We start from the raw sequence: 26,263 nt of genomic DNA, 5'->3' as shown, positions 1-26,263 counted from the left end.
GAATCAGGTCTGAACCAGTGGGAACAAGCTCCTGGTGGTGTTCAGGATCAACCAGAGTCAGCAATGATCCCCAGAACTGAGACGCTTGCTTCACCATCTTCTCCCCATTCTGTCTCATCTCCTCAACCAGTTTGTCCCGATGGCTGCCCGGCTCCAGCCCTTTACTCAGATCCACAGCTTTGGCCTCCTCCACATCCTGATGCACCTGAGAATACATCTGCAGGAAACTGAAGGTGTCCTTCTCCTTCTGTGCTGCTTCCAGGCTGCTCTTGCTGGTTTTCAGGGACACCATACGAGCAGAGACTGAGCTCTGGACGCTGGTCAGAGAGATGTCACGCAGCTTAGTCACAGCCTCAATCAGACGCACACTGCAGCGACCCAGCTTCCCTCTTTCACTCTGCTCCCACTTTTCCAGACTCACATTCTCATCGTCTGTTTTCTCCTGTAAGATCAGCTGCTCAGCTTTCAGCTTCTCCAGGAGCTCTTTGTGGGCTGTGGAGAAGGTCTTCATATTGTGTAGGCGGTGCTGGTCCTCAATGGCGCAGGAAACACACACACAGGTCATGTCGTCCAAGCAGTAGTACTCCAGGAGCTTGCCGTGCTGAGGACATTTGGTGTTCCCACATAAATCCATGGGTTCAGTCAGAGGATGAGTCTGCAGTAACACAGGTGTGGTCAGGTGGGCCTGGAGGTGCTGGAAACACATGGAGATCTCACACTTCATGCACGTCTTCTTTGCTGGTTTCCTGTCCTCTGCACACATGTCACAGAGAACAGTTTGTGGATCTGTTCTTCTCCTTTTTGTTTGTATGCTGTCAGACATGTTTTCCAGCAGGAAATCCTCCTTAGATTTGCTGAATATAACTCAGTGTTGTACAACAGTTTGGATTATCTGGAAGTTGGTTTGCATTTTACACTGCTAAAAGAAATAGAGAAGGTAGAGTCAGGCAACTTTTACTGCAGAAATATGGACGTGCCAACATGAAAACACAGATCAGAGTTTAATTTGCAAACACACTTTTGTGCTAGGGTAGAAGAGACATGGACTTGTAATAAAATGCAATCAAATGATAAAATCCAGGCAGCAATGTTTCTATTGTTGAGCCAACATTAAAAACTGTTAATTTGCCATAATATAGCTTATGGATGACATCCCTTCACTGCCCTTGCCCTTATTTTCTATCTGTAAAATAGAGGAAAGTTTTCATGTAAAGTCACAATATTTGATTATTATATAAAGGCTTTGATGCTTGAGGCAGGATTTACTTCAGTATCAGTTTGTTGGTGCACAGAATAAATTGACTAACTTTCTTCTTTTTTCATAGGAACAAACATGAAAACGCGGTGTTCTCGCTTCAGTCAATCAGATAAATAAAATCATCCTATGTATTAAAAATATACTCACTTTATCATCTATCAGATCATTTAAATCGTATAAAACAGCCGCTGTGTTTCTTTGTTGTCATTAATAAGACCAAAAAGCTGTATTTATGCCGATCATAAACTGAAAACAACCGGAAAAGATGGACTCGACGATGCTAAGAACGACCGTGAAACCGAAGATGGAGTAAGATAACGCTAGCGATCAACCGACCGAGACTAATGTTCTGGATGAAATTCAGTCGCTCAAAATGCATTTTACAGCTTACCTGCGAAAAGTTTACATGAAGAAATGACAGGTGCAATCGGAGTGTTTTCCGAGAGCCTCACCTCAGCAGAATCTCGTATTAGTAAAGTTGAGGAAGTGGTTTCCTCACTAACAAGTTGGGAGGCCACTTGTTATTGAACTAAACTGTCAGGAACTCCAACTGAAAGTGGATGACCTTGAAAACAGAAGCAGGAGATCCAACATGAGACTCGTCGGATTACCGAGAACTGAACCAGGGAAATCACTGCGTTTTTACAGAGCTGGACTGTGTCCAAATTCAGGGGCTGCTCCTCCTTCGGAGCCCGATTACGTCGTAATGTTTTCGTATTATTTCCGTATTGTTATTCTATTTTAAATTTTAAATTATAAACTTTTTAGATCATAAACCTTTATACAATTGTGCCCTGTATGTGCTGACAAGTTACTGTAGAAAAACGAGCCCTGTCTTATATAATGACACAAAGTTTTTGTCATTATATAACACCAGTAGTATTTTCCAGCCTGGTTCTCAGTCTTTCAGTTTTAAATTGAAACTAATTAAAAGTTAATCCAAAGTTATTTACTTTACCTTTTAGACTGACATGGTGTACTTAATAAACTGGCAAATTCAGTAACTTTGATCGTGGTCAGGCATTTTCCTTTCCCACTCGTACAGTTCTTCTCCTTTCTGTTTGTATGTTGTCAGACATGTTTTCCCAGCAGGAAGTCCTCCTTAGATTTGTTGAATATAAGTCAGTGTTTAAATCAATCTTTATTGCTTTGGACTCCCTTTTAATGAAATTCACCATGAACCTCAAGAATAACTGGGTTTCGCTCTTTTTATTTAACCTGTTACTGGTCAATGTATTAAGTCTGTAACACATTCAATTCTCTGGGCGATATTATCTCACTACTGCTAAACCACACTCAAGGAGTGGTTAGACAAGTTTGACTGCAATTGTTTTCTAATGTTAGTAATTCAGTTAAATTTCCTTCAAGATTAACAAGAAACATGTCATACATACAGAGTGAGCAAGCGATGAAATTCAGGCAGCAATAAGCCAGCTATAGTCTGTCTTGAGCAAGTAGCTCAAGACTGTTGGAGTTGCACCATTTATGATGACCAAACTTACTTTAGACTTTCTTTGCAAGTTTAAGCAGTAATAAGACTTTTGCACAGCCAGCACCACATGTTCGTTTACAGATGATCAGCATTTTAAGAGGAACTGAAAACTGTGGTGGTCAATAAGAAACGTGGTGACGTGGGTTTTGGACAACAGTATGGGTGTTATTTACAGAAGTTCACAAAGCACCGCTGTGATTGGTGGGGAACCAATAATCTTTCCACAAGAGCAGATTGACTGGGAAGACTTGGAGCCTAAAGATGTTCCATAATACAATCCATGACCAGATTTAAACTTCCTACATGAGCATTTCGACTGATTCTGATATTGTTGTGAAAATCCTCCAAATGGAGATGTCGTTGAACTGAAGGTGAACTTATTTGTCGCTTCCTTTTCTAAACCCTGGAGACAAACAAAAGGCTTGAGGTCTGAGCTGGTAGAGCTGATTGTTACTGTGAGTAAGTTTATTCTCTGGTGCTGCCCGATCTTGCTGAAGAATGATAATGAGTCTGGAAAGCTCCACACAACTTCCACTATTTGTGGTCTGTTCATCTGTTGTTCCACATTTCCATCTGCAGTGTTGATCACTTGTTGGGAAACCTTATAATGCTGTTGGCGCGTTTCAATTTTCGGCATCCCAAACCCCATTACAGGTGGAGTTTCTTTCATAACCCAACTAGACTCTGTTGTGAGAGAGAAGAGCTGGTTACCTTGGCAGCGTAGGCCATAGATATATCCATCCTCCATACTTGTTGCATAAGTGTCGTCACATACACCGATGGTCCAATCACAGTCTTTGGAAATGCTGATCACCCATCTCTTAAAGTCAGGAACAGGAAGTGTACCCTTAATGAGGAACAAGTTAGAAGAACAAAATTTCATCCACTGACTGTGGAAAACCTTCCTGTTGTCTTTGGCAGTGACATGCCAGGACCCAGAGACTGTGGCTCAAAGATCAGGTCTGAACCAGTGGGAACAAGCTCCTGGTGGTGTTCAGGGTCAACCAGAGTCAGCAATGATCCCCAGAACTGAGACGCTTGCTTCACCATCTTCTCCCCATTCTGTCTCATCTCCTCAACCAGTTTGTCCCGATGGCTGCCCGGCTCCAGCCCTTTTCTCAGATCCATAAGGTTGGTGCATGAATCTGCTATAAATAGTGTTTCCTCATCAGCATCCCAAACACTATTACACGTGGAGTTTCTTTCATAACCAAATTAGACTCTGTTGTGAGAGAGAGGAGCTGGTTACCTCTGCAGCGTAGGCCATAGACATATCCATCCTTTATATAGTTTCTATAAGTGCCGTCACAATCACCAATGGTCCAGTCACAGCCTTTGGAAATGCTGATCACCCATGTCTTAAAGTCAGGAACAGAAAGTGTACTCTTAATGAAGAACATGTGGGAAGAACAAAATTTCATCCATTGACTGTGGAAAACCTTCCTGTTGTCAGTGTGGAGAGACTATCAGAGAGATACAGCTGGATGACTCCGCTCAGTCATCAACTCAGGGCTGAAGACTGGAGTTCAATATTCACCTCTGCCTAATCACACAGACCACCTGTTTCAAAGTACACCTGCACCTTCCAGGAGGAGGTCTGGACTGGAAACTGAACCTAAGCTCATGGAGGTACTTCACAGATTGATGGAGGATAATTGTAGGCTGTAGTGACAGGTGATGGATATGCACAGAAGAACTGATGCAAGATGACACTGTGTATCGACCTCTGTCATTCCCACCAGCTGTCCAAAGTAATGGTCATGCTTTGCTTTCTGGCTGGGAGAATTTGCCAGACTCAAGGTTGCCCTGGAAAATCCACTGCCTGAGGATGGTACAGAGCACTTTAAGTACCAGATTTTGGTGGATCATCTGCAATATGAGGAAGCACTATTTATAGCAGATTCATGCACCAGTTCCCCACAATCTTCTACTGATACAATGGCCAGTATGGGTAACCTCACCAGATAGCTCTCACAAAAATTGCTGACCTCATGGAAGCCCCAAACGTTGCATGTGGTGACACCAGTGGGTGCATGTATTTCGCACTGAAAGTGAGTACACTTATTTGGATGGTAGATCAGCTTGGACTCACAGGCCAGACTGAACCTAACTGTGTGTCCCATGTGACACGGCAGCTCACCAAGCTGCCTCAGGACATGCAGGCAGAGTTTATGAGGTTCTATGCGGATTATTATTCCCAGTTTCCCGTATTTCCCTGATTGGCTTGATTATGAACTAAATTTACAAGAGACAACATATGAATCTTGTTATAGTGAAGCTCGGTGTAAATCAGCACCTCGGACAGAGCGCCGCATTGACTGCAAGGGTGGTAAGAGCATCAGAACTCTGCACACTATAACAGCCCTGGTAAACACCAGCCCCAGGAATGTCCCACCCCCCAGCACCGAGCCAAAAGAAGGGTCTCCATACTGTCCTTACTGTACCTACACCCAGCATTTCCTTGCTCAGTGTGCACATTTTCCACAGCTGACAGTAGATCCAAGAACACTGAGAATCAAAACCAACAGGAGGTGTTGATGATGTGGTTGTTTGCATGAGCAAAAGCATCTGTACCTAAAGCCACAAATGTTGTTGAATCTATTTATACTTTTGTCTTACCTGGTTCAGCTGCTCCTGTTCAAACCAAAGTTAGTGTGTGTTTTCTTTTACGAGCGAGACATTCAATCGATTTATTGTAGTGATTATAACCTTCATGTTAGCTTCAGAAGTCCTTCAGTGTGGGTATTTTACAGGATTTAGTTTCACACAGTTCATTTCACCATTTCAAATTGCTCTTATGTAAACTTGTTCTTTTTTGTCATATGTATCTAAACTTTTAAAAAAAAGGCAGTTTTTATATCTCAAAAACTCACATTACATTTCATCCAGTAAATAAAAACATTTCACAACTTCAAACTCCAATGACTTTATAATTGATTAAATCATTTACAGCGTGTACTCATGAAATTAAAGAGACTCTGTATCCTAACCTCTTTCTGAAACTAATGGTGAACATTTCAAGTGTTTTCTTTGTTAATTTATACAATATAAGAACCATATTATCAAGTTATGTTTTCTGTTAGCCAAATTTAGGGGTTTTTATGTTGGTTTTCTAGTGAGAGTTTTCTTGTCAAGTGCTAACTGAACAGCTCAGACAACATGATTGGTCAGTTGCAGTCATTATGATATTGTAGGAACAACACTAACATGGGGTGATCAGATGCCATTGATTGAATTTATTAATTTCCCATAATATCTTATGTATGACATTCCCTTGCTGGGTTCCTTTATTTTCTTATTATGTATAAAAAAAGAAAATAAATGTTATGTAAAGTCACAATACCTGGTGATTATTTAAAGGCTTTGATGTTTGAGGCAGGATTCCTGCCAGCACTGAACAACTGTATTTATTGCAGTATCAGATTGTTGGAAATCAACAGCCCAGCCTGTAGATTATTGACATTTATGGAGAACAATAGTGCCCTGTATGTGCCTACAAGTTACTGTAGAACAATGAGCCTCGTCTTATCTAATAAGACAAAATCTGGTGAGGTGTATGCTCAGTTTACAGTGTTTACTGTGCACCTGGATAAAATTAATAATGCCAAAATGTTTTGCTTTATGTCTTATATAGTTAAACTATCTTCATTATGGAGTTATATGAATGCCCTGACTAAAAAGACACTCAGTTAAACACTTCGAACAAATCTTAAAGGATAAACTTTAGGATGGGCTTCATTTTGGACACAGACAGCAGGTATGCATAATAAACTGGCAAATTTGGGTAAAATTCCTTTTTTTATATTAACAAAAAGTTAAATTGCAATGTTTACACTTTAATTAATCAAATAAAAACATTCCACAATAAAAAAAAATCAACTTAATTTATTATTGATCAAATCATTTACAGTGAATGAAACAACACGTTTCTTTGTTGTCATCAATAAGGCCAGAGAGCTGTACGAGAGCACCAACAGTAGATGGACGCAAACATCTTCATTTTGCAGATTAAATTAAGCAGAAAAATTAAAACTAAAAGACTTTGTTGATACATTGGAACCAAATGCAAAAGATAAAAACTTATTGAAATCGAAAAACATGCAAGTGAATATACATTTTAAGTTTGGTTTGAATTTTGTTCACTGAAAGTTTGCATTTCACAAATTCATCACTGAAGATTCTTCACTGAATTCATCCGTCACTTAAATTTATATCCATCTGGTTAAAAAAAAAAAAAAAAAAAAAACAGAGCCCCAGTTAGCAAAGTTTACAAACCATCTCTGTGACACCAATAACTTTTCCACAGGAACAAGTAGACTGGTAAGAGTAGCCAGAACTATGATCCCGGTACCTGTTACCATCCCAGTAGTAAACCTTCCCACATGAACACTTCAAGTCCTGCTGCTGGGTCGTGCCGTCAATATTTTGTTTTCCCAGTTGGACAAATGGGGTCAGGTCCTGGATGTTGACGCTTTCTTTGAGCTTCATTGTGATTATTTCTTCTCTCTGGTGCTGTCCGGTTCTTCTGAAGAAGGACAGCGTGGAGGCAGCAAAGTTCCACAACACCTCCACCTTTTCCGGTCGTGGTACAGGCTCTTCTCCATTCTCCCCCTGATATGTGATTAATAATGAAGACACCATGTATTCTTTCACTGTTTTAATCAGAGGTGTTTCTTCCCATTCATCCATTCTGAATGATCTATCTGAAACATGGGAAACTGTATTACATCTCTTTGTTGTGAGGCTGCTGAGCTGCTTATCCTCCCAGCACAGTCCATACACAGCTCCATCCTTCAAGTTCTTTGCACACTTTTTATCACATAAACCAATCGTCCAATCAGACTCTTCGGACAGACTGACCACCCACCTCTGAAAGCTGCTGGCTGTCTTGGTACTACAGATTAGAAGAGTTGCACAGCACTGTCCCAGCCAGCTATTGTGGAAAACCTTCCTGTTGTCAGTGGACAGCAACATGCCAGGACCCAGAGACTGTGGCTCAAAGATCAGGTCTGAACCAGTGGGAACAAGCTCCTGGTGGTGTTCAGGATCAACCAGAGTCAGCAATGATCCCCAGAACTGAGACGCTTGCTTCACCATCTTCTCCCCATTCTGTCTCATCTCCTCAACCAGTTTGTCCCGATGGCTGCCCGGCTCCAGCCCTTTACTCAGATCCACAGCTTTGGCCTTCTCCACATCCTGATGCACCTGAGAATACATCTGCAGGAAACTGAAGGTGTCCTTCTCCTTCTGTGCTGCTTCCATGCTGCTCTTGCTGGTTTTCAGGGACACCATACGAGCAGAGACTGAGCTCTGGACGCTGGTCAGAGAGATGTCACGCAGCTTAGTCACAGCCTCAATCAGACGCACACTGCAGCGACCCAGCTTCTCTCTTTCACTCTTCTCCCACTTTTCCAGACTCACATTCTCATCGTCTGTTTTCTCCTGTAAGATCAGCTGCTCAGCTTTCAGCTTCTCCAGGAGCTCTTTGTGGGCTGTGGAGAAGGTCTTCATATTGTGTAGGCGGTGCTGGTCCTCAATGGCGCAGGAAACACACACACAGGTCATGTCGTCCAAGCAGTAGTACTCCAGGAGCTTGCCGTGCTGAGAACATTTGGTGTTCCCACATAAAGCCATGGGTTCAGTCAGAAGATGAGTCTGCAGTAACACAGGTGTGGTCAGGTGGGCCTGGAGGTGCTGGACACACATGGAGATCTCACACTTCATGCACGTCTTCTTTGCTGGTTTCCTGTCCTCTGCACACATGTCACAGAGAACAGTTTGTGGATCTGTTCTTCTCCTTTTTGTTTGTATACTGTCAGACATGTTTTCCAGCAGGAGGTCCTCCTTAGATTTGTTGAGTATAATTCAGTGTTGAATAAAGTCCTTGTCAACTCTCTTTTAGAAAAAATTTGGAATTTGATGAACTCCTGAGTTTTGCTCTTTTCTTGCCTGTTTCTGATCAACCTGCTTAGTCTGCTCAGGAGCGCTGCACCACACTTTCAATTCCCTGAAAACTCCACACTGAAGGGGTGGAGTCAGACAAATGTGACTGCAGCTGTTTTATAATGTTTGCAATTCAGTTTCATTTCCTCCAAGATTGACAGGAAACACTCAAAATGTTAAAACACTGAATAAGCAATCTATAAAATCCAGGCAGCAATAAGCCAGTTATAATTAGCACAAGATTTTAGGAGCTATTTAATATTCACATTTTCTCACTTCATATGTTTGTACAGAACCACATCTTCATTTAGCTCCAAAATAAGCATCATCATTAAATGAAACAGAGAGGATACTGGAGTTCTCACACTTCATACAGGTCTTCTTTGCTGGTTTTCTTTCCTCTTTCACACAGAACAGCTTATGGATCGGCCGGTGTTTTTAGATGTTTATTTAAATCTGGATCTCCTGATTTGATTTGTTGAATGTCATTCAGTCCTTAAAGAATCTCTGCTGCTCTTTGTTTGACTCCAGTTCAATGAACAGAAGTGTTTTCTAGCCTGGTCTCTCAGTTATTTATAAATCCAGTAGCACTGTACAACAGTTTGGATCATCTGGAAGTTAGTTTGCACTTTGCACTGCTAAAACAAATAGCGAACAGGCAGAGTCAGGCAGGCAAGTTTAACTGCAGAAATATGGACGTGTTAGAAAAAATGATCAGAGTTTGATTGGCAAACACACTTTTAGGGTAGAAAAGACATGGACTTACATGGAATTACGAAATCCACAGAGCAATTTTTCCATTGTTGTGCTGACATTAAAATACTGTTAATTTACCATAATGTAGCTTATGGATGACATTCATTCACTGGCGTTCAGCTGCCCTTATTTTCTATCATGTAGAACAAAGAGGAAAAACATTTTTAATGTAAAGTCACAATACCTGGTGATTATTTAAAGGCTTTGATGTTTGAGGCAGGATTCCTGTCAGCACTGAACAACTGTATTTATCAGATTGTTGGAAACTGACCGCCCTGCCTGTAGATTATAAACCTTTATGGCAGAACAATAGTTCCCTGTATGTGCCTACAAGTTACTGTGAAACAATGAGCCTGCTCTTATCTAATGAGACAAAATCTTATCAGTTTTTGTGTCCTTATATAAGACCCGTAGTATTTTGCAGCCTGGTCTCTCAGTCTTTTCAGTTTTGAATATTCAAACTAATTAAAACCAATAGAATGCAGATTGATTTGCTTTACTTTTATACTGACAAAGGTGTACTTAAACTGGCAAATTCAGTAACTTTCTTTTGTCCAATTAACACAAATGAAAATGCAATGTTCTCGCTTCAGTTACTCAGATATGTAAAGCATTGCATATATTAAAAGTATACTCACTTTATTATTTATCAGATCATTTACATTGTATAAAACAACAGCTGTTTCTTTGTTGTCGATAATAAGACCGAAGAGCTGTGTGAACAATGTGAGAGCACCACCAGCAGATGGAGACACACGTCTTCAACTTGCAGGTGAAATAAAGTAGAAACGGTTCAAACTAAAAGAATTTGTTGCTACATTTAAAGCAAACACTGGAGCTAAGAATATTTTAATTAACAAAAAAAACAAAATTGTTTTACTTTTTTAATTTACATTACTTTCATATGTGATACATCGCACAACAAGTTAATCACTGAAGCAGCACAATGTCTTCACAGTTTATGAATGTGAAAGACAGTCAGTTACATTGATATTCATACAGGGACAGAAAATGACTAAATGATCAGCAGAGTTTGAACTAACAGAGTTTACAAACCATTTCTGTGACACATGAACCACCAATCATTTTTCCACAAGAACAATTAGCCTGGGAAGAAAAGCAGGACATATTATTTCTGTATCCATTACCATCCCTGTAGTAAGCTTTCCCACATGAGCACTTCCATTCTTGCTTCTGGGTCGTGTTTTGGACATTTTCCTTTCCCAGTCGTACAAATGGAGTCAGTTCCTTGTTGTTCAGGCTCATCTCCATAGTTATTATTTCATCCCTCTGGTGCTGTCTGGTTCTGCAGTAGAAGAAGAGTGAGGAGACATCAAAGTTCCACAACACCTTTTCAAGTGGTGGTAAAGGCTGGAGGTGCTGGACACACATGGAGATCTCACACTTCATGCACGTCTTCTTTGCTGGTTTCCTGTCCTCTGCACACATGTCACAGAGGATAGTTTGTGGATCTGTTCTTCTCCTTTTTGTTTGTATGTTGTCAGACATGTTTTAGAAGAAAGAAGATTTTGACAGGAATTGGTCTTGTTTCCAAAGATTCAGAAATTAAAAAGCTTTGATCAGTGTGCATACCCCAGTGTGATGCGATAGTTTGAGCTGCACTCCGTCCTCACCAGTATACTTTACTCAGAAATAACCCAGTGTCAGCTATAAATTCTTATCGTAGCAACCTAATCCTATATGTTCACACTCCCATAAAAAAAAAAAATCTGTCAAAAAATATGAAATTGTTTAACACAGGCATAATAAATACACAGTTACAAGTATAAACACCACACCTAAATAAAACGTATGTCAGCTAAGAAATGATTGACCTTTGTGGCCAGGGTTAGGCCACAAGGGCAGTTACTTCATATCATTTCTTAAAACTGTATTAAAAAAAGAAATTCCTAGCATAGCCTACCTGGCTGAACAGGTAAACCATGTGCCATAAGGTTGTTGCAGAGGACTGAATATGGGACCATTTACTGCAATTTTTCTCCCAGTTTTCCTGCCTTCTTTCTGTCCCAGTTAATATTTTTAAATGGGATATTTATTAAAACCAGGTGTATTTCTGGCTCAAAATCTTTGTGGGGTGTCATCGAGACAAAAATTAATTTTGTTTTGTTTTCTCATTTAATAAATTAAAATCGGAAAAAAAATGATTTAAGAACATTTCATTTGGGAGACTGAAAATGGTCAGCACCCCAGATGTACCTTATATGTAAAGTGAATGCAAGTCTATCACATTTCATATATAACCTCAGTCATGAGCCAAATAACAATGTGTTCCTAATGATGTGACCAGTGACTTCGGGGAAGAATTTGTAAATTATTTTTTCGCCTTTTTATTGTATATTTCGGACAGTTTTCAAAGGGAACATCAGACAGGAGCTGACGTTGTTTCTCAAGGTTGGCGGGCGCCAAAGTTTTATGAATGCAAGGCAAACCCAGGAAATACTTTTATTAAGCTAACTACACCTGTGCACCGAAGTTAGCCTTAAACGTACCGCTAGTGCTAACAAACAGGCAGCAGTGCTCCGATAAAGCAACGGGGTGAACAGTGAAGGTAACCAGTACTTTTTAACATCACTGTGTGTTACTCATAACCGGGTTAGAGAGGTCAGTCCCGGTCAGAATATAACAAGCTAACATCAAAGTGTAGCCAGCTAAAGTTAGCTAGCTAAGTTAGCTAGCTAAGTTAGCTAGACTTTGTTTAGTTAATTAGCTAAAAGTATTAAACAATAAGTAATATTTAATTAATTAAAGTAATACGTAATTAACAGGAATCAGTTTGGGTGTAACCTTACTTTCTTGGGCATTAAATCACTGAAACCAAAAGGATTAAAATTAACATTTAGAGTATTTAATATGTTCAGTTCTTACTCTTACGTCTTATGTCTTACTCTTATTGAGGTACTACTAACTTAGGGGATTAAATTGAGCTCCAGGTATGAGTTAATTTTATAATTAATATTTAAAAAAATATATAAAATAACCAGCTGTTATAAATTACACAGCACCATTAAGTTTGTGAAACAACTTTAGCAGCGCCACGGTGAAAATGGTGATCATCTGCCAAAAAGTGATTTCTGATATTAAACTTTTGTGGACCTATCATCTATCAAATGTGTCTCTAATGAATGATCAAAAGCCATTATGTAAGCGAGTAAGAAAAGACCTGCCAGCATGTAGAAGTTGCAGCCACTCTTTGGCAAAGTCACTTTTATATATCTTTTGTTTATGTGGGCAAAATGTCTCATTGACATCAAAAATCTGGTATAAAAAACTGCAAGAAATATAATATAACACTAATATCAAGACATTTAAGTGGCCAAAAGGACTGGATTGATTATAATGTGAAACAGACTACATACAATAATGCACAGTTATAAGGATGCTTGCAAAGCAGGTCATTTTTAAAAATTTAAAATTTTATCTATAACACCTTATAATGCCCGTTCATAATGTAAATAAAGATATTGGACTATTCATCTTAAGAACTAATCACTGTGCAATAGACTGACAATAGTCAAAATACTGTGCAACAGACATTTTCCTGGAGGAACCTACCCGAGGGATCTATCTATCCGTCTTCTGTATCTTATCAGTTTCTCACATAGCTGTGGAGAAATTTTGGGATATTCCTCGTTGCTTGTGTTCTGGTTTTGTTCAGATCTGCTGCCATGTTCATTCTAGACCAGGGGTGAGCAGGCCTCGAGGGCTAGTGTCCCTGCAGGTTTTAGGTGCGTCCTTGAACCAACACAGCTGATTTAAATGGCTAAATTAGCTCCTCGACATGTCCTGAAGTTCTCCAGAGGCCTGGTAATGAACTAATCATGTGATTCAGGTGTGTTAACCCAAGGTGCGATCTAAAACCTGCAGGACACTGGCCCTCGAAGCCTGGAATTGCCCACCCCTGCTCTAGACAGAAGAGTTTTTTCCCTTAACCCTTTCTAACAAGCCATACTTTTTCAGTTTTTTTTCTAATAATAATGTCATGAACATTAACATTAATCGTGCTAACTGAGACCTGTAGAGCCTGAGATGGAGCTCTTTGGTTTTTTTGCAGTGTCTCTGAAGATTGCATGGTCTGATCCTGTTGTGAATTTGCTGGGACGCCCTCTCCTGGGAAGATTGAGTCTTTATGTTAACACACATCTGAATGCTCCAGACCATTAAACTGCCAAAACTTCTGCTTTTATAGACATGCTCACGCCTGCTGATACCTCATTAATCAGGTGCATTTGATTATCAGCACCTGGCTGCTACTTACCGGAAGTGCACGATAAACAAATCAAATATCTAAGAAATCAAATACTTCATCACAGGCACTGGGAAAATCCTGCTCAGTAATTTTGACCTTAGAGTATTTTATTTAGTTGTACATGTTTCTGTCTGCTGTTTTCAGGAGTGCATCACGACAGATGAGTAAGATGAGGCACTTTGCTGATGAAGAGCTCCTCGGACTCGGTCAGAAACCACCTGGCACTCGTGAAGAGACTCCAGCTTTCTCAGACATGAGCCCTACCCCCATGGCTAACGGCATGAACCAGAGAAGTGTGGTGTGTTTCCCCTTGATCTCTGAGAGTAGGAAGCTTGTGTGGGTGCATTCGCACCAGATCGACTCACAGATACACGGCGCTGCAGAGCTGGACAAGGCCTTTGACAGGTTTCCCTACCTAACACACAGACAGACCGCCGAACTGGCAGAGAGTTGCCACCTGCACCCAGACCAGGTGAAGGCGTGGTTCATGGCACAGAGGCTCCGCTACGGCATCAGCTGGGACTATGAAGACATCCGTGAGGTCCAAAGGAAGTTCAACTCAAGTCAGGAAAAGAAGGAGCTTCAAGGCGGGACGGAGAGAGAAATAATGGAGGACGGAAGAGAGAAGAGAAAAGTGAAAGCAACTGGTGGGAATGCAAAGGGAAGAGGAGTGAGAGGAGACAGCGCAAATGTTAATGAGCAGTTGAAGAGAGACATGAAGGAGCAACCAGTGAAGGAGAAAAAAAGCAGCACACAAAAACGAAAAAAGACAACAGCAACAGACCAGATGGGAAAGAAGATCATGAAGCGTAATAAGGAGGAGATGATGGATAAAGTGGAAAGTGGGGGAGAAAAATGCCCCAAGCGTCGTGGCAGAAAAAGAAAAAAACCAAGAGTGATCAAAAGTTGCATGCAAGAGGAGAGTAATGCACCTCCGGCTCCCAGCTCTCTGCTCGGCCCCCAGGCTGAAAACCAAACTTCTGATGCATCTCCAGCGCCTGACAACCAGACACGTCTGCTGCAGAGAGCCGGCGATCCCTGCTCTACCATAGACGGCGACTTCAGGGAGAAAAAAGAAATCGAGGGTGCAGATCTGCAAGCAGAGCCGGACCACAGCGTTTTCATCACAGATATTGACAAACTAAAGGCCCTCATCGAAGTGAAAAACACCCCCTCTTCCGCAGAGCCTACACCTACTACTCGGCTCCACTGCAAGACGCCGGCCCAGCTGGCAATGATGAAGATGGCGTTCCTGCAATGCCAGTACCCAGACAAGGAGCAGTACAGCCGGCTGGCAAGGCTGGTCGGTGTGCCACGCTTGGCGGTCATTCAGTGGTTCGCCGACATGCGCTATTTCATTAAGAGAGGGAGGCCTCGTTGGATGAATGAGGAGGAGCACCATCGGGTACTGGGCAACATCATGTATCAGCAGTACATGAACGCGATGACTAAAGTAAAGTTGCCCAATAGCATTAACTCCTGGATTATGATGCTCGAAGGGAACAAAGGCTACAGCGAGGAGAAAAATGTGAAGATCCCTCCAGAGTAGAAATAGCACAACAGCTCTTATGGCTCATATAAAAACACAGCTGGATCGTTTTTTAGTTCATCTGTTCTTCAGGCAGTTGTCAACTTGTTTATCAAGGTCCCATGTTAGACAGACCCCCTGATTCCATGTTTTTCCTGCTGTTTTAGTTAGTGTGTTCAAAAGATCCTCATTCGGATTCTAGGTGCAGTTTTAGTCTGTTTATGCTGTGCAGCTGTTTTCACTGTCTTAATAAAAGCACTTTTATTGCTCTTCCAGCGGGACTCAGCTGATTAGTTACAGCAAAACACAAATTATTCCTCAGTGCGGACAGAAAACACAGGGATGTTTGAAAGAAGACACGTTTCAGCATGTAATCCACACTAAATTACACCAACACTGGACACTTTAAAACAGTGGTGTCAAACATAAGGCCCGGGGCAAAGAATCGGCCCAATAAAGACTTCAGTCCTGGACTGAAACTGTGAAGGAGAGTGTAGATTTTGGGCTTTTCACTAAATTTTACATGTTTTCCTACTAAGAGCTCTGCAGGTCATTCATACTAAACCAAAGTAATTAATAGCTAAATGACAGAGAAGTTATTTTTTCCCCACTGTGTACATTTCTTTCATTTTCTGCTATTTAGGTTAGGTTCAGTTTTATACTTAAAGACAGTCTAGAAAATGAGCTACCAGAAGTTTCTGTTATTTTACACTTTTATTTCTTACAATTTAAACCCAAAGAGCGCTTATTTTTATTATAATAACATACTATGTCCAGGATTAAATGTGCAGTTAAACCTCAGTGCAGGAGTTTAACTGGTCTGGCCCTGCTGTGAAAGATATTAAGTGGGTAATATTTCACAAGTTAGCCAGCTATCTTACTAAATCTTGCTTTGTTAGAGGCAAAAAGTATTAAAAATCAGTTTTAAACCTGAAATATGATTACAAAAATACGACATCTATTCATACAATCACAGTTAATATTTACAGATGCTACCTCAGCAGATGTTTCTCTTAACAAGGTGCTTTCTTTTTCCTCTTCTTAAGGAGGTAAAACATAATTTTCCAATACTGTAGGTACTGAAGGGTTAGAGTAAATTGAGAGGCTCTCAAACAGGTCCAGCAGTCACACAAAAGACCTCATTACTTTAGGTTGCATGTAAACGGGTCCATCTCAGTTCCATCTGGCTGCGTACTCCGCCCTCTGCGGCTGCCAGAGCTCTGCGCCTTCGATGATGCGGCGGATCATGGTGGCAGACGTGAGAAGCAGGTGTCCAGCAGCCTGAAGAAGGGTGGAGGCCACACGCAGCACTTCTCTGGGAACAGCACAGTGTTATCAGGATTAAAGGTCAGTGCAGATTCTTCAGCCTGAACCAGAAACATCTAATGTGATCGTTAAGCTTTTAATAGCTGGCTGTGAGTGACAGCTGCTATTTCTCTTATCCTCTTTTAAAGTTTAAAGTTAAATAATCCAAAATCTGTAGAAAACTGAGACTTATACACAAGTATTTCTTTAGTGTCCTTTTATTCAGATGTTATACTGTTATTATTTGAGGTACTAATCTGGGAGTATAAAATCAAGAAATATCAGAAAAATCAAAGCAAATTTGTGTAATAACATTTATCGTGTGGATCAGCTGAACTCCACCTAACTATTAAAATGTATTTGAAGTACATAACACAGGCTGGAGCCAGAGCAGGCAGGAAACCAGGTAACTTACTGCACCCTTACTACTTCCATAGGAATTATTGTGCTGCTGCTGATCAAATGCATTTTGTTAACTGAGAATCAGAAGTTCTGGCAGTCTGCTGGTCTGTGTGATAACACCATGCAACATCCCAGCAAATTTACCTCAGGGTCAGGTCATGCAATGCTCGGAGAAACTGCAAAATCGCAGTAGCTACAGCTGAGACTCTACAGGTCTGAGTTATGATGTCAAATATTAAAGTTAATGACAGTGGAGTTTGAAAAAGACTGAACAGGTCTGTGAGCCTAAGCCTTGATGCCCAAGCCAAAATTGCATCTGAACAATCCACAGAACATCTGAAACAATGTCCTTTAAGATGAGAACAAAGTGGAGATGCACAGCACCACATTTAAAGAAAACCAAACTCAGCCTATCAGCAAACACACCTCACACCAACTGTGAAACACGGTGGTGGAGGTGGTGATGATTTGGGCGTCTTACAGTCAGTGAGTTGACTGTGAACTCCTCTGTATACCAAAGTTTTATAGAGTCCAATGTGACGTGTTAAAGTTATTGCTACTAAAGTTCTGTCTGTTCATTTTTATTAAGTGCAAACTAAAGTCTGTATTGATGCTAAAAGACTGAATTTTTCTTCTGCCACTGAAAGCTTGCACAGCACTACATATCCAAATGAACCTTTATTACCCTCCTAACCTTTTCACTTGGCTTACCTGAGAACTTTCTTGGGCCCAAGACACTGAAAGTCAGCGCTCACTGAGTACAGGCCTTGAAATGTGGCCTGCACATTCAATGAGCCAAACACATCTTTGGGGCTCATCCTGTAAAGGTCAAAGGTGACGCGGGCTATGTCTCTCCCAGTACGTGACTTGTTGTGGTCTTGAGCTTTGGGCACAACTGCACCCTGGGGGGCATCAGAGAGATTAGAAAACTGTCACCAAGAGACAAAAAGCACACCCTAAACCCAGACACAGCTTCTGCGGTCAAACCCACCTGTTGTGATCTCCACGTCTGTCCAGGCTCCAGGGCCATGAGCATGACGTTGTCGGGTAGGGTCATGAGGAACTCATCAGAGTCGACTTCTGTACCGTCATCCTCACAAACCAGAGACAGAGACACAGCAGACAGCGAGAGCAGCAACGCCTGGCATACCTGTCAGTATGAGGACAGTAAGCAGTCATATACAGAGAATATGAATTAGTGATATTTACTTCCCAGCTGTAAAAAAAACAAACCCTCATTCTTAATCATTTATTAGCATTAAATAATAATTCAACATGATATGGACTTGAATGGAAACATTTCCATGCCATCTTAAGGACTTAGTCTTAGCCTTTGTTAATACCATGATCATCAGTTAATAAACCAGTTTTTATGGCACCCAATTGGCAAGAAAAAATGCATTTGATCAGCCTCTAGGTGGAGCTGTTGTACACATAGCTGATATTCAGCTGGCGTTTGGAAATGCAGTTTGGCCCTCTTATATTCTGCAGGCAAAGGCAGTGAATATTTGACTAATGACTTCATGTGATCCTATACAAAAATTATAGATTATGATATCATGTTTTTAGATGATGTCATGGCCTTAAGGTAATGAACTATCTTCTAAAAGATTATTTAATCCTCTTTTATTGCCACATTGAAATCATTTGCCCTATTAATTAATTTTATAATTTTAAACGCTTATTTCTCTTTTTTCAAATTTAATAGATTTCTTAATCTTCTATTTTATTTTGACATTTTTGGCTGAAAATATTTTCACCCTATTGAGAACCTTTCCTCAGTCACTCTCACCCTCTCCTTCAGCTCCTCCAGCGTCCCGGCCGTGACGCCTTTCCTGGTGTTCCTGTTGTGACAGCACACTCTGAAAGGTCTCTGTGTCGGGGACCACACTCGCTTGGTTACAGACCTGAGGACAGACGAGACAAAAAAAGGTTTGAAAATAATGGAACGGTCTCTTTAACAAATGTTTGACTTTTATCTGAGAGGATGCTGGTTTTGTGTCCCAGTAGGTTATATTAACAAGCTGATATTACCCGAACATGACCCCAAAATCTATCAACTAAATTGCATTGAGCCGTTTTTAGTTTTGTTATTTACACAAAGTACGTAACGTGAGTCAAACTGTTATGTGAGTTTGATCCTTGTGCGATAGAGACCATTTTCACATACATTCCTTTTTTTATTGTTATTTCTATTTTATGCACCATCTGTATTTTTATTTACATTAAATCATCCTCTCAATTTCACTCTTCCATTGTCACACTGATTTTACCTGCTTTTATTTTATTTTACGGTTTTTCTTAAACATTTTAATCTGAAATGAGAAAAAAGTATTTTTCATACCTCAGTCTTACATAAGTCACAGTACTGTACATTTTTGGGAACACCTGTCGAATCATTAAGTTACTTATGCCTGTTTTACGATCGTATCAAGCTGTAGACAGCAGCAGTGTACTAACTGGTACGTTAAAACTCATTTGTCACTTACTTGATGAATGAAGATGTTGTATCCATGCTGGTTAGTTTCTTCCCTTCTCGTCTCTCAGCCTGATGTTTTTGGGGCTGTTTTGGTGTCACACACTGTATTAGTGTTCGTGCTGCTTGTGTTTGACCCAGTTGCTGGACTTTACCCCGGGACTTGGTGATAATTCAGATACAGAACAGAACAGGGTAAAGTTCATATTGATTGTGTTTGACTCAGACGTGCCTTCTTTTATCTGAAAAGCAGAATAATGATATCTACAGCTGATAATTCAGAGGTTGTTTCCTGTGTTTTTATAACTGAACATAAACAGTTTTTTAAGAAGTCTCTTTTTTTTTCTTTAAAGAATTATTAGATGGTGTTAGCTTTGTTGGGTCTGTAAGCCTGTATACTGGAGACTGTTTTATGTTGTAGGAGATAACTATAGTGCGTTGTAATCTTTTTGTAATTTTTGGCTGACATAAGGTGTTCAATAAATCATTTAAACAGAACCTGTCTGACAAAGTGAAGTAGGCTAAAAGATCTCAAAAAGTAACACATTATGCCACGATCTAAAGAGACTCAAGGACAGCTGGGAAGCAAACTGACATCTGTCTGTATGGAAAGGTTTGAAAAGTTATTTCTAAGGCTTTGGGATTCCAGTGAACCATACTGAGAGCGATTTTCCACAAAAGGAGAAAACTTGGACCAGTATGAACCTTCCAAGTTCATACTAACAGTCAAACATGGTGGTGGTAGTAGTGTGATGGTCTGGGGTTGCTTTGCTGCTTCAGGATGGCTTGCTGTAATTGTTATAACCATGAGTTCTGCTCTTTACCAGAAAATCCTGATGAGACTCACTGAAGGACAAGTTCACCTGGGCTATGGAAAAGATCAATGATCCAAAACACATCAGCAATTCGACCTCTGAATGGCTTAAAAAAAGAAGAAGAAAGACAAAGTGTGTCAAAATTCCTCCAATGTCACGTGAAACACTTATTGCAAGTTATTGCAAACACTTGACCGCAGTTTTGCTGCCAAGTTGGGCACAACCAGTTATTAGGTTTAGGTGGCAGTTATTTTTTTTCAGAGGATCAGGTAGATTTGTACAGATTTTTTTTCGCCTTAATAAATAAAACTATCATCTAAAAACTGCAATTTAGAAACAGTAAATAAACACTTTCGGGTCGTTATAAAGATATAAACTAAATTAATTATTAAATTAATCTAAATGAATCTTTTCTGGTATTCCTCGCCTCAGCTAATATATAATTTTCATTTCTATTTACCTTTTTTCCATTAAATGTTTTCTTTAAATCATGAAGTGTTGGCTGGCAGGCAACGTCAATACGTCATTTCCTGAAACCAGATTGGGTGCGCTTGTGTAAAACGTTTCAACACACGCCAGGGGTGGAGTATTGTGTTTTGATCTGAAGCACCGCCCATTCGGCAGATTCCAATGAACACTGCGAATGACTGCGAGCCTGTCAGTGAAGGCGGGAGGACGAGAAGGCAAACTTTTGATGGACGTGAACGAGCTTTATTTGCATCGCGGGAACAACAGCAGTGCCATTTATGTTTATCAACAGGTGACTCCAAACAGTACTCGAGCTAGTATGTGTTATTATTCCTAAATAAGTTCCTCAGCATTCAGTGTTAGTGCCCGTGCTATTTTGAAGCTCAGTGCGGTTAGAAGCTCTCCAAGTTGCTAAGCTAACGTCAACTTTAGAGCCGGTTTCCTTCTGGACTTTTTCAGTGGGATGGCCCCCAGAAAACCAAAGGGAAGCGGTAAGCGTAACGTTTAAACTGGACGTGTGGTGATTGATGCCACTATTTCCAACTTTTACTGTCAGGAGCTCATGCAAGTGTGATTCAGTACTGTAGTCTATTTTTGTTTCTTGCGCAGATGCCAGCCTTCCTTTCGCTGCTCTCCAGCTGCTTGCCCCGCCTGTGCGTCTGGTGTCTGCAGCCCTGTGGAAGGTGCTGAAGCGGAGGGATGTGATGCAGTATGGGGTTGTGGAGGAGTTCGTGACATCTTCCTGTGAGGCTGTGCCTGGGTTGCTCACTGTGAGACACCAGGGCAGGCTGACAGTGGGGCTGAGAGCAAGAGTGAGTATAACAGGAGAAGCTTCACCTCTGTTGCTTGTGAAGCTCGCACACAAGGATTTCACTCACATGTACCTGCACATGTGATGTGACAATAAAAGTGATTTGATTTGGAAATCGGATTTAAATGTGTGCTTGAACCACTGTACTGTGTCCAAGAATGGCACAGTCCCAGTCTCCACCTCTGCAGCTTTAGCCTGGAGTTTGCATGTTTATTAGGGCTTTGACATAGTATTAAAAAGGAAGCACATCATCCTAACCTCATTGCTGGAAGACAGCACAGCATCGATTAGGAAAAGTAACACTATGAACAAACTTGGAGTCATTTCTGACCAGGATATGTCCTGCAGATTGCAAATTGAAATATTATGCAGGACTGCTTTCTTTTATCTGCTCATCATCTTTAAAATTGGAAGCACTCTGTCTCAGTGAACCTTTTTCATGCATTTATTTCATTTATTGCTTCTAGCCTTTAAAATTATAATTCATGATTATCAAGTTGCTCTAAACACTCCTTGAAAACCCTTCAGTTGATCCAAAATGCTGCAGTGAGAGTACTGACAGGGACTAGAAAGACGGAGCATATTTCTCCTATATTGGCTTCGCTTCGTTGGATCCCTGTTAAATCCAGAATTTAAAATCCTTCTTCTTGCATACAGCTTGTCATTAATAGACCTTATATTATCCCTACAGTACACTTCCCTGTGAGAGTGCGTGTTTACTTGTGGTTCCTACAGTATTTAAAAGTAGAATGGGAGGGAGAGCCTTCAGCTTTCAGGCCCCTCTTCTGAGGAACCAGTTCCCAGTTTGGATTTGGGAGATAGACACTGTCACTACTTTTAAGATTATGTTACTCATTTTGATCCAGAATACTGTAGGGTCTTTATATTACAGTATAAAGTGCCTTGAGGTGGACTGAATTTTATACCAGTGGGGAAAAAAGCCATAAAGACAAACTAAATCTTTGAACCTTTCAGTTACGAACCTTTCAGCAGACAGACGTTAGTGCCTATGTTATGCCCCTCAGCACTTGTTGACGCCGCTCTGTGCCTTAAAGTGGTCTGACACTTCATGGTTGAGTTGCTGTGGTCCATAAACACGTTCACTTTGCAATAACACCACTAAGAGTTGATGTTTGAATATCTAGGAGGGAAGAAACTTCACAAACTGACTTGTAACAACAGTAGCAGTTGCCACGCACTCATTCTCACACCATGCAGACCTTTTTATAGAAGAGAGGAAAAACACACCAGTGATGCAAAATTACAAAAATATGATGGCGGTCCTATCGGAGGCTATGAGAGTGGAGGCGGGGACTGTACCTGGTGTTTCTCTGTAGTCAGATGATCTTTACCTCGTTCTTTTTTTGTTTGTTTGTTTGTTTGTTTGTTTGTTTGTTTGTTGTTTAACAAGTTGATCTTGGAGCTGTGCAGTTCACAGCCTGATGCTGAGGTGATTGAGGAACACCTGGAAAGAGTCCGTGTACCTGCTGGAACTTCTTCAGTAAGTGACTTCACAGATCACACTGCCGTTTTTCACAACTTTTATTCTGTGGCGAAAATTTGATACTGATTTTCCTCAGTGTTTTCATATTCCTTCTGCTCTGTGATTGATTCATTTCAGGCACTGACCACAAAACATGGAGCTGATTTCGGAATTAAACATTGCTCAGTTGAACCTTTGATATTTAGGGAAGAGCTCATAGTGTGTTGCAGCACAGTACTTGTAGCTGAATACTTGCATTGTGATGCAAAGATTATGTATTCAAAAAGACGATGTGCCAAATGGGGATTTTTATGTTACCAATCTACATGTCTTATTTGCTTACTTGCAGATTTCCTGATTGTGGAGAAAATAAATGTAATTTCTTCTCTTTTTCTTCCCAGAGTAAGGATGTAAAACTAATGAGAACAGTGAGAGATTTCCATTCTTTGATTCACACGTTCCTCACAGACCCAGCGATTAGAGAAAAGTTCTACAAAGTGAGTACCTCGCCTCTGCAGCACACACTTCAGCACCTCCACCTGTTGATGAACTTTCACGCCCTCTCCTGACAGGAAGTGTTTCCTGTGGATTACGGAGCAACGTTTGACCTGGAGCTGGAGAAGCTGCTGTGGGAGTTTTTGGTTCGACTGGACCAGCTGCTTCCTGTTCCCAACCTAGTACAGGTAATGAGAAAACGGCTGTTTCCATAGCGTTAGCCATGATTTATTGCTCTTATCGTCACTGCTTTAACAGTTTCTGTGTGCAAGAATTGATCTAATATTTGGGTTTTATTTAATTTTTTTGTCAGACTGCAGCGTGGCTCAGTGACGCCCCCCCTGTCCTGGAGGAGTGTGCACGGGCAGCCACGCAGCCCCAGCTCCTGAAGATTTTACTTCAGCATGAAACCTGCCTTGGCCACCTGGAGTCAGCAGGTTGAAAAAGATAAGATCTGTGTTGTGACGACTGTGACGGGAAGACTTTGAGTGTCAGCTCATGATAATGCTCTTTGCTCTTTACAGCGTCACTACCTCCGAATATGGGAGACTCCATCCTGGCTTCACTCTCTCTGCCACCATCCGGAAGAGTCCCATCAGATCAGCCGACAGCAGCCAGGAAGTTGTCAGTGGATGAATCTGAGGGCGCCGAGCCAAAAAGCAAACCTTCATTTATCGCACCTGTTATTGGACTAATATCGAATGAAGACGTCCCGGTCTTGAACTCTGGCATTAAAAGAACACAGAGAAGTGATGGTCCAGCTGACAATGCTGGACATGAGCAGCTGAACTCCAAATTCACCTCAGTGAAACAGAGGCCAAAAGCCAACGATAAAGGAGCGAAGGAAGGGCGAGAGCAGCTGGAGGAGGAGGAGGGATGCACCCCAAGTCAAAGGAGTGGGGTGAAGCGCAAGAACTCTGACAGAGGAGAAAGCGATTTGGAGGAGGAAGAAGTTCTAAGTGTAACAACACCCGTGGAAAAGAGACTGGGCGGGCAGACGCAGAGTAAAGGTGGCCAGAGGAGGAAGGAAGGCCGAGCAGAAACTATAAGAAAAGAGGGATGCAGCAGGAAAGTCCTGGCAGCCCGGATGAGAAAGCTAGGTGTTAAAACACTATATCACCCTGAAGATCAACACCTCTACTCTGTTTTTGTCGATTGTCTGATCATGGAGCCCAGGGTTGTCATCGAAGAAATGTCAGCTGCTTCTCTCAGGGCTAGTACATCTGGGCCAGAGGAAACATCCTCTTACCAGGCACAAAACAAGCAGAGGAGGAAGTTACCGGCCACAACGTCAACGCAGAGACAGACAAGCAGCCATCTGTCGTCTGACACAGAGTCTCCCGGCTCGCAAGACAAAGAGTAAGGGACTAAAGTGCATAATGGCAATAAACCAAGCACTGTGGTCTGTGTGAATAAGTAATATATGGGTAATGCTATGGCTGCATATTTGTTTAAGAACATGTTTGAAGTAAAAATAGATATTGTGGTTCAGTCAACTCGTTTAAACATGGTATAAACTGTCTGAATACAATAAAAACATCTGATTTAGCTCCACAGATTTCTGGTTTCTTTTGTCTGATATTAATGACTTAACTATGTGCAGCTAGATCACACACACTGATCAACATTTGTACTTCAGTGTTTTCTGGTTGCCTTTAGACTTCAGTTAGAAGTGCACGAAGCTAAGCAGTTCAGCTCGATGCCCCCCCCCGTGATTAGTCACCAGTTAACAGCTACTGTTGTTTCCCCTCAACAGAAACCATCCTGCACTACACAGCATGAGAAGCTCTCCCTCTCAGCAGCAGAGTGACACAGGTGAATGGGGGGTGTAATTATGTAAGAAATGTATCACCTGCAAAGGTTTGAGCTTATGTGTGTTTACTGTTCTGTTCAGAGGTGCTGGCCGGTGCAGAAGATGACGACTACGTGGCTGATTCAGAGGATGAGGCGACGAAGAACTTCAAAGTCAGGGTGCGTATGCAGAACATATCCAGTCTTAGCTTTGATTATACCTGAATGATGTGCAGTTTCAGACAAAATAGAATAAATGGGAGTGTAAAGCATAAGACTCGGGGGGGTAAAATCGGCCTGGCAAGGACTTCAATCTGGCACATCGGGTGGCTTTGTAAAATGTGGAGGGCATGAATTGCAGGCTCAAATACATGTTCATGAATTCTTACAGCTCAGTGTAAAATAAGTTACACGTCCGTGCGGTAACTGATGCCTGTAACACAGTAAACTCTTATTCTTAGTGCTTTGAATCCCTTTGTCTCCCCCAGCTGTTTATGAAACGCTACTACAAGACCAAACACGGCACCTACGTGCCCACCCTGAGGGAGTTTTGGAAACCTGCGATGACCCGGCGCCGCTTATTGTCTGCTGGACACAAACGGAGGTGATGAAATGATTTTTGTCCTCCACCGGCGACATGGTCGGAAAGAATAACAGGTTTTTAAATGCTATTGAGACTGATGGACACTTTTATCTTCCATTTGCTTGAAATAAACCTGACTCAGGGCGATTAAAACTTGAACAGGTGCTTTGACATCGTGGATAAACGTAGCCACGGTTACAGGCAGTGTCATACAGCTTTTTTAAGTCATTTAAATTGCATTTTTTAAAAACATATCTGGATTGTCTGTTACAAATGTGAAATATTTTTAACTTGCAATATGTAATAATATCTCTGTTAATAAAGTTTGTGATTTTTGTATGAAATATATGAAATGAAATGCAAAATAAAAACTGGTTGATGATGAGACTG

General features: G+C 41.1%; 5 protein-coding genes, 1 long non-coding RNA gene and 1 pseudogene across 8 annotated transcripts; 2 read left to right on the top strand and 5 right to left on the bottom strand.

Annotated features, from left to right (window-relative positions):
- Positions 1 to 4: 4 nt before the first annotated feature.
- Positions 5 to 1,467, bottom strand: LOC113013465 (tripartite motif-containing protein 29-like; the record flags this gene model as incomplete). The annotated part of the gene is made up of 2 exons (XM_026154387.1): positions 1,406 to 1,467; positions 5 to 919 (listed from the first exon to the last, which is right to left on the bottom strand). A coding segment is annotated over exon 2 (819 nt), but the record flags the coding sequence as incomplete, so codon positions are not given.
- Positions 1,468 to 2,887: 1,420 nt separating this feature from the next.
- LOC113018841 (uncharacterized) lies at positions 2,888 to 3,878 on the bottom strand (annotated as a pseudogene).
- A 3,128-nt stretch (positions 3,879 to 7,006) lies between these two features.
- On the bottom strand, positions 7,007 to 8,864 carry LOC113018839 (tripartite motif-containing protein 16-like). The gene has a single exon (XM_026162240.1). It carries the CDS (start codon positions 8,571 to 8,573, stop codon positions 7,008 to 7,010), a length of 1,566 nt encoding a protein of 521 aa, XP_026018025.1. The 5' UTR covers positions 8,574 to 8,864; the 3' UTR covers position 7,007.
- A 1,389-nt stretch (positions 8,865 to 10,253) lies between these two features.
- On the bottom strand, positions 10,254 to 13,214 carry LOC113018849 (uncharacterized). Its single transcript, XR_003271862.1, has 2 exons — positions 13,023 to 13,214; positions 10,254 to 10,932 (listed from the first exon to the last, which is right to left on the bottom strand). It is a non-coding gene; the product is annotated as an uncharacterized LOC113018849 (long non-coding RNA).
- Positions 11,623 to 15,519, top strand: homezb (homeobox and leucine zipper encoding b). 2 transcript variants are annotated; one of them, XM_026162243.1, is made up of 2 exons: positions 11,623 to 12,018; positions 13,861 to 15,519. In XM_026162243.1, the coding sequence occupies exon 2, from the start codon at positions 13,877 to 13,879 to the stop codon at positions 15,263 to 15,265; it is 1,389 nt and encodes a 462-aa protein (XP_026018028.1). In that variant the 5' UTR covers positions 11,623 to 12,018; positions 13,861 to 13,876; the 3' UTR covers positions 15,266 to 15,519. The 2 variants fall into 2 exon arrangements, with proteins under 2 accessions (XP_026018028.1, XP_026018027.1); XM_026162242.1 differs by lacking the exon at positions 11,623 to 12,018 and adding an exon at positions 13,461 to 13,690.
- Positions 15,520 to 15,989: 470 nt separating this feature from the next.
- Positions 15,990 to 20,743, bottom strand: cideb (cell death inducing DFFA like effector b). 2 transcript variants are annotated; one of them, XM_026162247.1, is made up of 7 exons: positions 20,703 to 20,728; positions 20,291 to 20,348; positions 19,441 to 19,589; positions 18,744 to 18,858; positions 17,943 to 18,101; positions 17,663 to 17,853; positions 15,994 to 16,559 (listed from the first exon to the last, which is right to left on the bottom strand). In XM_026162247.1, the coding sequence occupies exons 1-7, from the start codon at positions 20,711 to 20,713 to the stop codon at positions 16,418 to 16,420; spliced, it is 825 nt and encodes a 274-aa protein (XP_026018032.1). In that variant the 5' UTR covers positions 20,714 to 20,728; the 3' UTR covers positions 15,994 to 16,417. The 2 variants fall into 2 exon arrangements, with proteins under 2 accessions (XP_026018033.1, XP_026018032.1); XM_026162248.1 differs by lacking the exon at positions 20,291 to 20,348 and having other exon boundaries at positions 15,990 to 16,559; positions 20,703 to 20,743.
- A 152-nt stretch (positions 20,744 to 20,895) lies between these two features.
- On the top strand, positions 20,896 to 25,933 carry tinf2 (TERF1 (TRF1)-interacting nuclear factor 2). The gene is made up of 10 exons (XM_026162238.1): positions 20,896 to 21,201; positions 21,320 to 21,522; positions 22,933 to 23,022; positions 23,406 to 23,501; positions 23,577 to 23,687; positions 23,813 to 23,936; positions 24,024 to 24,858; positions 25,256 to 25,314; positions 25,394 to 25,470; positions 25,779 to 25,933. The coding sequence occupies exons 1-10, from the start codon at positions 21,174 to 21,176 to the stop codon at positions 25,896 to 25,898; spliced, it is 1,743 nt and encodes a 580-aa protein (XP_026018023.1). The 5' UTR covers positions 20,896 to 21,173; the 3' UTR covers positions 25,899 to 25,933.
- The last annotated feature ends 330 nt before the right edge of the window (positions 25,934 to 26,263 follow it).

Source organism: Astatotilapia calliptera, chromosome 3 (genome assembly GCF_900246225.1).
Source record: "Astatotilapia calliptera chromosome 3, fAstCal1.2, whole genome shotgun sequence".
In the NCBI taxonomy this organism is placed as follows: Eukaryota; Metazoa; Chordata; class Actinopteri; order Cichliformes; family Cichlidae; genus Astatotilapia; species Astatotilapia calliptera.
Note: the sequence above shows the minus strand (reverse complement) of the source record. Positions and strands in the feature narration are given on the sequence as shown.

Coding starts and splice junctions, on each gene's coding strand:
- LOC113018839 (XM_026162240.1), bottom strand. CDS start 8,573: ATGTCTGACAGTATACAAACAAAAAGGAGAAGAACAGATCCACAAACT.
- homezb (XM_026162242.1), top strand. CDS start 13,659: ATGCTCACGCCTGCTGATACCTCATTAATCAG. Junction 13,691..13,860: donor GCTGATACCTCATTAATCAG/GTGCATTTGATT, acceptor TGCTGTTTTCAG/GAGTGCATCACGACAGATGA.
- cideb (XM_026162247.1), bottom strand. Junction 18,859..19,440: donor ACAACATCTTCATTCATCAA/GTAAGTGACAAA, acceptor GTCTGTCCTCAG/GTCTGTAACCAAGCGAGTGT. Junction 16,560..17,662: donor GGGCCCAAGAAAGTTCTCAG/GTAAGCCAAGTG, acceptor TGCTGTTCCCAG/AGAAGTGCTGCGTGTGGCCT.
- tinf2 (XM_026162238.1), top strand. CDS start 21,174: ATGGCCCCCAGAAAACCAAAGGGAAGCG. Junction 23,502..23,576: donor TTAGAGAAAAGTTCTACAAA/GTGAGTACCTCG, acceptor CTCTCCTGACAG/GAAGTGTTTCCTGTGGATTA. Junction 25,315..25,393: donor TCAGCAGCAGAGTGACACAG/GTGAATGGGGGG, acceptor TGTTCTGTTCAG/AGGTGCTGGCCGGTGCAGAA.